This window comes from Chrysemys picta, chromosome 6 (genome assembly GCF_011386835.1).
Source record: "Chrysemys picta bellii isolate R12L10 chromosome 6, ASM1138683v2, whole genome shotgun sequence".
NCBI lineage: Eukaryota > Metazoa > Chordata > Testudines > Emydidae > Chrysemys > Chrysemys picta.
The window spans coordinates 67,702,981-67,716,480 of NC_088796.1; the positions used below are offsets into that span (position 1 = coordinate 67,702,981).

Sequence of the window (13,500 nt, forward strand, 5' to 3'; positions counted from 1 at the left end):
TTAATGGAACCTTTTAGTAATGGTTACCATATAGATGCATGGGTACAATTTCCTTTTTGATTTTGTAGCTAACTGCCACAGTAACTAGCTACTGGCCATTAATCTTTTTCTTGCCGCCCTCTATGTGGCACTGCTTCTTGACGTGAAGATGAACTGTTAGAATATTGGCATTTCAAACTCGATGTGCATTTTTCCAAGTATTCCAGGTATATTACGAATCAGTCGAGTATATTATGGTATATAATATGCCAGATGTTTTATACAACAATATAATATAATTCTTTTAAACTAAAAGCCATACAAACATTTTTAAATAATAGCATGTAGAAGTAAAATTTGAAGAACATTGGTGTTGATTCCATTACAGAATATATCTCCAGTTAAAATATCATTTTAGCTGCTTGCTTTCCGAGTATACATTTTCAATGTTTTGACAAGCTATAAGCAAAACACAAACAAAAAAATATCTTGGTTTAAATGCAGTATTATCATAATAGTAAACTGTCCACAGTTAGTGAGAGGGAAATATAGTTACTGTCATGCATAACCGAAGAAAACCTTCTATTTTTTTTTTAGTGTCCTCTGGAGAAAGTAGCAGAGAAACCTTGTACTTCCTCAAACACCCAGGAGTTTAGTAAAGCTCAGGTTAATTATCATGCATTTGTTAGTATTTAGATGTCTTATAGTTCTCAAGGTCTTTATCCAGAGTTTGCCTAGTCTCTGATAGACAAAAGGAGGAGGGATACAGGTGATTAAAAAGTTAGTCTCTTATTTAGTATTCTACTCTGAAGCCTTAAGGGATGTTTGGCTGAGCTTTTATCTCAGAACATTTGGGAATTGCTACTAGTGCTGCTACCAATAGAGAAAAGAAACGATACCATTTAGAATGAGACTCTGGGTGATGGTATTGCAAAGAGGCCAGAAAGCAGCTCTAAGTAGGCAAATAAGGATTCTTTCAGCATGGGGTAATTCTTGGCTTGTGTGGAGATGGCGTATAAGCCCTTTGCAACTCTTTCCTATCTCCCCTGGCACAGCAGTGTAGCAAGTATTTTGGGCCATGGTCAGATTGACTGAGTTTTTTGGAATACATTACAATGTAATAGCCTCTTGGAGTTGGGATATGTCTGCACTGCAGTTGGGAGGTGTGATTCCTAGCATAGGTAGACAGACTCACACTAGCATTGCTCAAATTAGCACACTAAAATATCCGCGTGGATGTTGCATGCCAACTTGAGCAGAGCTAGCACGGGTCTGTCTACCCACACTGGGAATCACACCTCCCGGCTGCAGTATAGACATACTCTTTTAATCCTAATGCACTTTAGAGAGCTTGAAGACTTCTCCAAACTATGGTGAAGTACGAATGGTGGAGTAGCCCCAGAATAGAGGAGCCACAAACAACTTACTGGATGCAGCTGAGGATTCAACTGTAGATCTGCTGCCATGGGCCGCTGTCTGCTGGATAGCTCCCCTGCCATTTACTGTCATGCAGATCACCTCTCTGACCATTTGTTGACCTCTCTGTCACATAACTGACAACAGCAATTGTTTCTTCAGTATTAGGCCTGGTCTACACTGTGGGGGATCAACCTAAGATACGCAACTTCAGCTACGCTATTCTCGTAGCTGAAGTCGACGTATCTTAGGTCGACTTACCTCGCATCCTCACGGCTGCCGCCGCTCTCCCGTAGACTCTGCTTCCACCTTTTACCGTGGTGGAGTACAGGAGTCGACGGCAGAGCGATCAGAGGTCGATTTATCACGTCTAGTGTAGACGCGACCGATCACTATCCGCCAATCCGGATAGTGTAGACATACCCTTAGAAAAGCATATAATGTATTTTTCTTAGTTGTTTTTAAAGGAATTTAGCAGCTGGAAGAAAGGAGAGTCACCTTTGTGTGACTAGGCAACTCTCTTATGAAACCAAAGCCAGAATTTCACAGCTTTTCTGGTGTAGTGCTCTAGTACCTTTAGGAGATGGATAAGAAAAGGATGAGGGAGGGATAGAGCTGGAGTATAGGGGAGAAAAGTAGAGAGGGTGAAAGGAAAACAGAGAGAAAAGCTCAAAGCCATATGAAGTAGGAAGAGTAAGAGAGAGAAGACGGAAAAGAGAAGAGATAGAGACTCAAATAAAATAAAATAAAATCCCAACAGACTTAATGGCTTTTGTCAGACTAAAACCAAGTCAGGAATCCATAAGTGGAAAGAGCAGTAATATAAAATGTAATGATCTGAGGTAGGAAAACAAAAATTAGTAGGTAAATCCTTACTTCTCACATTTTAACCCCGTGTTTTAGTCCCTGGTAGAACACTGTCCTATTTGGACCAGTATGTGAATGAACTGTACCCTGAAATAGGCCCTGCTGCCCCTCAGATTCAATGCATTGGTTTTTTCCCTGAGAAATTTTTGTGGTTTATGTACTTTTGCTTTAATATGTAATGTTTTGTAAAATGCTGTAGCTTCATTGCATTTTTGTTTCCCTTGCCCTGAAGTAGCTATTGTAAGAATTATGCTGCTTGGGTTAAGAAAAGTGCCAGAGGGAAAATTCTAAAAGGATCAACCTAAATTTATTTCTGTCTTTTTACTAATCCAAGAGTATGCCCTTCCCTTTCTCCAAAATATCTGCCTGATTAAAAAAGATATAAATTCTCATTGCTTAAAGACCACTGAATAAAAGCAGTACAACAAGTTTCAGCTAATTATATGTGAGAAAATAGAACAAATGTTCATTATTAAGTAATAGAGTATCATTGAGGATGTATTTGGGTGGCGGGTTGCTGTGTTTATAAGAGCACACATTTATCAACAACCTTAATGTGATGTTACACTGAAAGTCAGGGAGTTAGGTTTTGTTTTTTTCAGAGACAGCTTGTTGCTCAGTCTCTTCACAGATAATGGGGGTGGGAAATCTCCATTTAAAAAAAAAAAAAAAAAAGAAGCCAGGTCAGAAACTTTTTGCTCTACATTTTCAATAAGCAGCTGCTTGAGAGCCAATTTCACATGCTGTTGTTAGAGTAAAACTTATTTCAACTTCATATTAAGTTCAGATGAAAGTGGAAGGGAGGGGAGTATCCACATGGGAGAAAGGGGAGATTGGTCGACACATAAGGGGAGAGTGAAGGGGAAACTGAGGGAACCCCCCCCCCCCAAAGCCCAAGATAAGGTATGGTGAACCACAGAAATTCCTGAAGGGAAGAAAGGAGAGAGAGAGAGGCAAAGAGAGAATAATAAATAGAAATAAATTACTTCATGTTAATGTGGATTATACATTTCAGTTTATTTCAAATACCATTTAATTTTATGGTGATTGTTAATTTGGTTAGTAAAAGAAACTTAGAAATAAAATCTTCCCATTTAAATATTTGAATTCCTCCATTAGATAAAGAGAGAGGGGGAGAAAGACTATATATGTCAGTGTCAGATACAGACAGACATCTTCATCCCTAAAAATAAAAAAAAGTCTGAGTCCTAGAATATATATTTTACTTAGTCTCTAATTTGTATTATCAAGCAATTGAATGTTTCTTGAAGTCTTATTTTACAGTAACAACAAGGAGTCTTGTGGCACCTTAAAGACTAACAGATTTATTTGGGAATAAGCTTTCGTGGGTAAAAAACCTCACTTCTTCAGATGCATGGAGTAAGTTTATGCCCAAATAAATCTGTTAGTCTTTAAGTGCCACTGGACTCCTTGTTGTTTTTGTGGAAACAGACTAACACGGCTACCTCCTGATATTTTACAGTAAACATTGTTTAAGAAAAACAGATCGGAATTGTAAAATAGTGAAACAGAAATTACTTTCTTTAAAGGGGCAATATTTTGTGTTTAAACTATTCATATTAAATCCTGCAACATTTTCTTCTAAATCTAAAATGTAGTAGAAATCTAGTGTTTTAGTAATTAGGGATAAATTCATTTGCAATTAATGTCAAAATGATTATACATCTTTCTTAGATACTCTTTCTTGGCTGTAACCATATTCCCCTAAATAGCAATTTTGAAGTGCAAATGATCATATATCCTCTTTATTTAAAATATAGTACTTTAATTTATACAATACCATTATTAAGAGAGAGGGGGTTTGTTCATGCAGAAGTGATATAATTTATATAACATACAAAGCACCATCATTTATTGATTTAGATTTCATTTATTTTCTGTGAAGAAATACTTAATTGATAATTCATGCTCCAGATAAAATGACCACAGAATGAATTTAAAATTTTTTGTGAAATTTGAGAGAAAAACCCGACCAAGCCTTCCCAATAAAGTTTTAACTCAATTTAAACAGTTTTTCTAAATGTTATCTAAGTACAATGCAAGTTCTTAGAAATGGGGGGAGCCAGGGGGGAGAAAGCTTAACCTGCTCCCATTTTCTTTCCCCTAAATCTTCTCTGTTTCAAAGAAGTACTCTTAGGATATTTTATGCTGGGGACAGGTAATGATACAGTCATGGACATTGGTTCAGACATGATGCAGGTTGAAAGTGAGAAACTGTTACCATCTGATGACTTGCTTGTTTGTGTTCTATAAACTGAGCTGTATGGGCCTAGTCTGTCTCCTTCTTAGTGAACTAGTGTCCACATTACAGAGTCCATCACAAATGGCACCTTTTGTTGCACGTTTCAGCAGGAAGGCCATGAACTGATTATGTATTGAAACCTCACTATCTTATACCACTAGAGAAGTTCTCTCCAGAGTAGCACTGAGGTGATATGCGGAAGATTTTGCTACCTTGACAGTATCCTGCAGCTTTTCTGTGAACATTCAGTGAGGTCTCAATCTTTTGGGCTGTCAATCCCAGCATCTTTCACAAAAAGTGAACTAATTTAACCTTTTATGAGACATTTTTTCTTTGTAATTTGAAAAGTTTATTTTATATGTAGGTAATTTCAAAGGAGAATACCTTTGGTATTATTGAATTTTAATAATGATGGAGATTTGATCTTGGGTTTTAACTGATTTTGAATGGAAATATTAAAAATTAGGAAGAAAATATGATCTTCTGGGAGGTATTGCAGTATTTTTCTTTGTTTGCTAATAGGTCCTTTACAAAAGAGTTGGGTGACAAATTCACATCCTTCTAAACTGTCTGTGTAGAGTCTAGTAATTGTTTCTAGCTCTGGGTCGATAGGACATATTCCCTGGCTCAGACCTTCTGAGGCTCTGTGACTGCAGGCGCCCTAGATCCCCAGATTAATTTCTGAGCCTTTCAAGCCTTCCCAGTTGCTTACACCCACTTCCCTAGAACTCCACGTAGGTTGTGGGCATTCTGGACTTCTAGTTTAACCCTTTTTGGGACAACTTGACAGGAAGACAAGGGAACACATGCTTAGCAAAGGACTTTATTTCTTAGCTGCAGAAACTTTACTCTAAGATTACTTTAAAATTGCCGATCTTTGACAACAACAAAAATTCCTGAGAATGCACCCTTCCCATTTCTGATCTTGCCCCTTCTGTGAGTTTGATGTTTGTCAGCATTTCAGGCTGACAGAGTCCCTCTTGCCCACCCTCTATCTCCAGCAAGATCTCTTTATATGTGGGGAAGGTTGGCATCCTGCACAGAGCAGTACCCTCTCTTAAGTAGAGGTGCTCTCTCCTTGCCATATCCTCCACTGGGTTGATTCAGGCCCCTTCCCCTGTTCTGCATGCAGCGCTGTGTGTAGAAAAATCATTGTTCCATGCTCAGGGGTCAATAGTTGAGACTTTCAGAGTTGATGGCTCTCCATGATAGTCTTTCAACAAGGTGTCAGACACCTTTCCTGGGCAGGACTTTCCTTGGCAAGTTTAGACATATGTTCCACACTTAAAACAAAATGGAGTTCCTAATTTAAAACAAACAGCCCACCTTGTAATAGAGAGCACTTGCATGATTTCATTGGGACTGCTCGTATAAGTGCTCACCAACATGGAATTGCACTGTCTAGCCCTAACAAATAGATCTGACCTGACTATTGAAAACTAGACTTTATTGTAAAACCAACAACAACCTATTCTAGCATATATTAAATAAATAAATACATAAATTACAAAGATAAATTTTAAAAAAGCTCAAGTCATACTCCAGTTGCAATCTATAAAAAAAAAAATACTGTATGTCTTACCTCAGAATTTGCTATTAAGTTCACAAGTACAATGGGGCTAGGCCTCTGTGTTCAATTGCAATACAAATACTAAATCATTACCGGCTCTTCACCTGACTGGTGGTGATGCTATCAAATGGCTGGGCACACTGCACATATGCTCAGAGACTGCTAAAAAAACTTGGTTCCTAATGCTGCTACTTGGTTACATGCTTTTGTCGGGGGGTGGGAATTCAAAATCAGTGAATGTAAAGTTCAATCAATGCAAGTGCTTTTGAAAATTCCACACATAATGTCTCATAAATTCCTAACCCCTTTCTCATTGGGTAAGGAAATAGGTCATTTCAAAGGTTAAGAGCATTTCAAGGAAGTTTGAGAGTGAGAAAGATAATTCAGCCAAGAAAGAGGTTTTTTAACAAGTGAAAATGAAATTGCCTTGATAGTACTATTGATATTCCTTTTGTCTGTATTTTCAGAAATCTGTGCTAAGCTTTTATATATACATATGCCTCTATTTTAAAAAAAAAAAACATAGTTAAAAAAGTTGTTCAGTTCACTTTGATTCTGAGAATAGGTGTATTACCTCAATTGTCTAATGGAAATAGATAATTAGAGAGAAGTGTGAAAGTGTTTGTCACAGTCTATCATGAATTTCATAAAAAGAAAAAACATAGAAAATGGGTTACAGTTTGCTAACTTCTTTTCCTTTATATTTTTTAAAGTTCTTTGATGTAATATCAACCAGCGAGAAACCATTGGCTGAGCAGGATTGGTATCATGGTGCAATTCCAAGAATAGAAGCCCAGGAGCTGTTAAAGCAGCAAGGAGACTTCCTGGTGCGAGAGAGCCACGGGAAACCTGGTGAATATGTCCTTTCTGTGTTTTCAGATGGACAACGGAGACACTTTATCATACAATATGCTGATGTACGTCTCTGATGTACTACTGAATGTTTATTTCATGTCAGGCAGCTTGTATTTAACTGAAGAATTATTTCAGATAAGTAGTTCAGAATTAAAGACATTATTTACTATGGATAAAACTATGTGAGAAGATTTACTATGAAGTAGGTTTTTGGCCTTTTCATATGGAAAGGCCAGTATGAAATCTGTTAAAAAATATGGTAATCTCTGGTTTCCCATGTTGAGTTAGATCCTGAAATTTTAAAAAACAATGTTAGTCAAATATTTTTAAGAATAAAAGGAAGGTGTGAAGTTATTCCATGGTTTTTCTTCCCTATTAGAAAGCAGAAAATTACTTCTATAAATGTAACTTCAGACATTTAAACTACTAATTTAAATGTATTATATATGTACAATTTATTTTTTTGATTCCCGCACTGCTTTTTTTATGGTTGGTGCTCGATAATGGTATGATAGCTCAGGTTCCAAAGCCATTTCAATGTTACCCCCTCTTTTCACATGGTCATAATTAGGGTTGCTAACCCTCCAGGATTGCTCTGAAGTCTCCAAGAAATAAAGATTAATTTTTAATTAAAGATGATATCATTGATGAAAGCTCCAGGAATACGTCCAACCAAAATTGGCAACAGTGTCAGGGATGTGGATTTTTCACACGCATGAGCAGCATAGTTATACTGACCTAATTTCACAGTGTAGACCAGGCCGTAAAGAATCTGCTTAGAACTCTGGAACCAGTAGACTGAGAAAGAGAAATATGAATTTTTCTCGTGTGCACATGCAGCTTATAAATTGTGTAATATATATTGCTCTGATCATAGTAAATAGTTTGAAATGAGCATTTATCCACCAGTCAAAAATCATCTGACACCCTATTCATAAATAATACTACTGCCTAGATCTTGCAGTGTTTTTCACCAGTAAATCTCAAAGCACTTTACAAAGGAGGTGAGTAAATAGAGCTTTCCCAAGAAGTATAGAAAAGAAACTTACTTGATTTTGTAGCAAAGGAGAGGAACTAGGTGCAGATAGTTAGCACTAGGAAGGACTGGACACCATGCACTACAGGAATCAGGCTTTCCTGTAGAGTTCAATGATAGTTTGAAATATATTAAGCTGCATAACACATACACTTTCAAATGTGCACCTTAAAGCAATGAGAGAGTGGGCTGGTCAACTGTTGAAACAATCAAGGAATGTATCAGGCAAATTTTGGCCAAATAAGGTATTTTTTTATTGAGTGACTATTCCTCAATGTTCATCGCACAGTGCCAAACTTTCCTTGGTCCAGGACTTCTGTTTTTGTCTTTTTTTTTATATAGCATGTTATATGCATAAGCCTGGAATAAGTTGATACTGCCTGAGATTAATTTGGGCCTTTGGGAATAGGACAGAAATCTTTTTTGTTTGTTGGTTTTTGTTTGTTCTGAAATCCCAGTTGTCGCTTCCTCTAAACAAGTTACTGACCCTATATAAACCGAGACAGTGGCAACAATGACTCGGAAACCTTCATATGATCCACAGAAAGTCAGTGGACCTTGTGACGGGTTGGATCTCAGAAGACCCCTTGGGAACTACCAACTGATGTGCTGAGACTACCCCTGAGCCTGTTTCCTCTGGCAGCTTAGGACTTCAGTGTCCTGCCTGGTTTGAGCCAGACACGCTAGTCTGCTGCAAACACAGGCCCAGGTCTGAACCATGTCCCCCAAAAGCTGCAGGCTTAACTGAAGCCAGCTTAAGAAGTGTTCCTGTCTCCAGCACTCAGCCAGCTCCCAATGGGGTCCAAACCCCAAATAAATCTGTTTTACCCTGTATAAAGCTTATACAGGGTAAACTTATAAATTGTTCGCCCTCTATATCGCTGATAGAGAGAGATGCACAGCTGTTTGCGCCCCCCCCCCCATGTATTAATACTTACTCTGGGTTAATTAATAAGTGAAAAGTGATTTTATTAAATACAAAAAGTAGGATTTAAGTGGTTCCAAGTAATAACAGACAGAACAAAGTGAATTACCAAACAAAATAAATAAAACACGCAAGTCTAAGCCTAGTACAGTAAGAAAACTGAATACAGATAAAATCTCAACCTCAGCTGTTTCAATAAGCTTCCATGACAGACTGGACACCTTCCTAGTCTGGGCACAATCCTTTCCCCTGGTATAGCCCTTGTTCCAGCTCATGTGGTAGCTAGGGGATTTCTCATGATTGCAGCCCCCTTTGTTTTGTTTCCCCCCTTGTATAGCTTTGGCACAAGGTGGGAATCTTTTGTGTCTCTGGGTTCCCACCCCTCCTTCTAAATGAAAAAGCACCAGGTTTAAGATGGATTTCAGTACCAGGTGACATGGTCACACGTGCTGTGAGACCCCAAGCCTTCATTCCTCCCAGCCTGACTCACAGGAAGGCCTGCAAGCAAACAGAGCCATCCACAGTCAATTGTCCTGGTTGATGAGAGCCATTAAGATTCCAAACTACCATTAATGACCCACACTTTGCATAACTACAATAGGCCCTCAGAGTTATATTTCATATTTATAGTTTCAGACACAAGAATGATACATACATAGAAATAAGATGACTACACTCAGTAGATTATAAGCTTTGTAATGATACCTTACAGGAGACCTTTTGCATGAAGCATATTCCAGTTGCATTATATTCACACTCATTAGCATATTTTCATAAAATCATATCGAGTGCAACATCACAGATCTCACCTAATTCTTCATTTTGGGATAATGCTATAATAAAAGAGGCTAGCCACATACTTGGACTAAATAATTTTCACACCCCCTAACAGATCTTTCCAGTTTTACACTATTTTGCTTTAGAAATAATTTGCACAGCAAAGTGAAAGTTAATACAGTGACAATCACTTATATTTACTCTATGAAAAGTATTTGAAAATAAATATTTTTAAATGGCATTTTTGAGTCTTCTTGCAGTAACATCAAATATAATAGCTACAATATGAAACCTTTACAGAAAACACTATAAGCCAGATGCTATCTTGTGTTAAAATAAGTTCTATATCAAAATAACTTATTTTTAGTATATTCATAATACAGTTATTTCAGCTAGATAGAAAGTAGTTTATCATGATTTCTATTAGATTCTGGGCTGAAACCCTGGCCCCTTTGACTTCAGCGGAATCAGGATTTCATCCCAGGGCTACAACCAAGTGGTGTTTGAGATGCCAAATTTAGTTAAAATCTTTTAGTTTTAAATGTTTCACAGCCTGTCCCTGTGGGCTTGGGAAAGTCATGAGATGTTTTCTCAAATGTAATCTCTAAATTTAGACCAAGGATGAGTTGACCTTTTTCTCATGTTAGTAAATTTGTATCTATTAGTGTTGTCCTTTATGTGGAATGTATAGTAAATTGTAACCTGTGAATTTATTGTATGAATTTAGGTAAATGTCACGTTATAGAATATGATAGATTGGAAAGGAAAAATGTATTCTTTTAACCAAAAGTTAAAACAATTACTCATATAATTTTGTTCTGTACTGGAGTTAAGCTGATCATTGTTGTCAAGATGGAGATTTGGTTTCAAGGCTCTTACTCCCAAGGCTGTGACCAAAAATTGACTTGTTTATGGGTTGAGTTGACTCTGTTTCCGGATCTCTTGATTTTTGTTTCATAGACAGTTTTGGCTTAGCTTCTTCTGAGACCAACACTATCCATACTCTTCTATTGGAAGGAAGAGTGCTACTAAGTCCTCCATCTAATAAGGCCTGGGTATTAAAGAGAATAGAAAAGTATAATGGCTACTGGGAAAACCCAGAGAATTTTTAGTGACTGAGTTTTGCATCAGAGCTGAACTTGATAAAAGATAATCTGTATTCAGATAGTTCCATAACAAAACCATCCAAAAATATGCTGTTGAAAGTCTTGCAATGATATATAGCAGGATAGTGATATTTTAGCTGCCAACTCCATCAGATTCCTTTGTAAAGAATTATTTAACTGTTGGGTGCACTGACATAAAATTTCCTAGCTTTTACCAGTTTTATAGATGTAGAGACTACTACACAGCATCTCTCACTTTCATGTTCTCTCCCCACTACCCCAAACTTCAATACTTAATACCACACAAGTGTAGAGATACATTGCCTGAAGAAATTTCAGAAATTTACAAAACAATTGAAGCACACAAATGAGAAAAATATTTTTTCCCTTGCATCAATATCACAATCCTGTCATTTTCACTTTTTCAGTGTCATTTTTTCTAGGACTCTTGTATTGTTCCAGTGCCACTTTTCTTGATGTTTCCTATCGGAAATGGGCATGTGATCACTATTTGTAATATTAATTCATATGTCTGATTTCACAAATAGGATACAAATGAGCATGACACAAACTATTTTTTTATTTTGCTTCTCTTTGGTAACATACATTCCAAATTATAGATCAAAATATAAGCATAAGACATTTTCAAAACTACATGAATTTTCCTAGTTTTGTGTGCACAATCCCCAGAGATCTAAGTTATTTCCTATTTCTTTATTCTTGGATAAGAATATCTCCTTGCATTTTCATTCCAGTTTCACCTGCCATCCCTAGCTAGAATAGCTGTCTCTGTGTGGTATTGTTTCTCAGTGGAAGGGCCTGATGTATGTCTTTTCAGCTGTCAGATTTGATTCTTAGATTCCCCAGTTGCGACCACACATGAATAAAAGGGGGAGTCTGAAACCTCCATCACATTGTGTAACAACATCAGCATTGTCTCATATCATTGACAAGCCTGGTCTCTGTTGATGTGAATTTGCCTCTGAATCCAAGACTCTAGAACAGTGCAGTGGTCCAGCTGTTTAAATAGCCTCTTTGATTTGACCAGTGTTTTGAAATGTTGAACTGGTCAGATGCAGCCATTGACTAATCAATTTGTCAGGCAATCTGTGAAAAACAAATAGGAATTGCTAATTTGTTTTTAACTAAAACTGAATTTTTAAGAAATGAGTGTATATTTTTTATAAATTTAAATATTTCCTCAAGAAAACAACTTTGACTATAGGGTCCAAAGTATACATATTTTTAAAAGTATGGAATATAGAGAATATATTACGGTTAATTACAGAGGCCATTTATCCTCCTCAGTGGATATTATACTTGTTAATATAGGAGCACCTCTTTTGGCTAATGGGTGCCAACTTCTTATAACAATTAATATCTTATTCTGAAAACTTTCAGACTTTGGTGTCTAAGGTTAAATTCTTAAATCCATTTAAGCAATTAAAAAGTAATTGTAAGCACTTTGGGGCAGGGCCACTTTTTGTTACATATCTTTACAGTGGTCCATGAATGGGGCCCCTAGGAGCTACTGCAATACAAATAGTAAATAATAATAATAATAATTAATAAAAATGTCCTAATACTTAAAATGGCTGATTACTAAATTTCTGGTAAAGAAATTGATGGATCTGAGAATATACCTCCTAGATGTAATGAATTTTGTCTGTTCCATGATATTTGCAAAAAGGAAGTCCAAGTTCCTTTCAATTAAGTCTTGGTGAAAAATTCCTTCCTGACTCCAAATTTGGTCATCAGTTTAGCCCTGTGAATATGAATAAGAATTACTATTATTAAGCATCTAATTACATTGCTGTCATTCAGTGTTAATCAATTTTCAAATTATTCTCAATTATTTGTATTATTGTAGTGCCTAGGAGCCCTAGTAATGGACCAGGACTCCATTGTGGCAGGCACTGTACAAACAGAAGAAAAAATGGTTCCTGCCCCAAAGAGCTTAGAACCTACGTATAAGATAGGAGAAAACACACGGTTATGAATAGAAAGATTGGCAGGAATTACAAAGAAACAACACAACAATATTGGTCAGCATACTAGGCAGTGATTTCTGCATTCCAGCAGCCTAACTTGTCAATTTATCTGTAGGCATCACAAGAAATGAGTTTTCAGGAGGGATTTGAAGGAAAATAATGAGGTGATTTTATGGCTGTTTCACACTTACCAAGTGTGAGGGCAGCATAGGAAAAAGCATGAAGGTGCTTGCTTGAAAATTTAGAAATGGGCAACAGAGGTTGACATCATGGGATGTCCAGGGTCAACATTTTGACAGTGAATGAGAGATGATAGGTAGGGTGCGGGTAGAATCATAGAATATCAGGGTTGGAAGGGACCTCAGGAGGTCATCTAGTCCAACCTCCTGCTCAAAGCAGGACCAATCCCCACGAAGGGCCTTGAAAGTACAGACAAGCAGCTTATGTTTGATGAGCGGCAGTTAGCAGTGGATGATACAGTGAGAATGTTCATCTGTTCAAACTGGCCTTGCTTGCCTAAAAAATGATAATACCTTTGGCAGGCAGTTATTGTAGTTCCCAAAAAGTCATTTTCCTTAAGAGCCCTAGTATACCGAGTGTACTTGTAAAGTATTTTACTGTAGATTAAAAACAATTCTTTAACAGTATTAGTTAATTTTCTTTGCCTATCAGTGCAAATTAACCTGAATCTCAATTTACATCACTTTTACTATTC

General features: G+C 37.0%; 1 protein-coding gene across 11 annotated transcripts in view; it reads left to right on the forward strand.

Moving 5' to 3' along the window:
- Positions 1-13,500, forward strand: part of FER (FER tyrosine kinase) — a 412,813-nt gene that overhangs the window by 153,834 nt on the left and 245,479 nt on the right. For 9 of the 11 annotated variants that reach the window (XR_010588819.1, XM_024106728.3, XM_005281640.5 and 6 more), the window contains one exon: positions 6,809-7,012. The exons of 1 other annotated variant lie outside the window; for it this stretch is intronic. Coding sequence is in view for 8 of the 10 variants with exons in the window: in XM_024106728.3 (XP_023962496.2) it covers positions 6,809-7,012 (204 nt within the window). In the remaining 2 variants the exon portion in view is untranslated. The remainder of the gene's footprint in view (positions 1-6,808; positions 7,013-13,500) is intronic. One more of the 11 variants, XR_010588818.1, reaches the window with a different exon arrangement.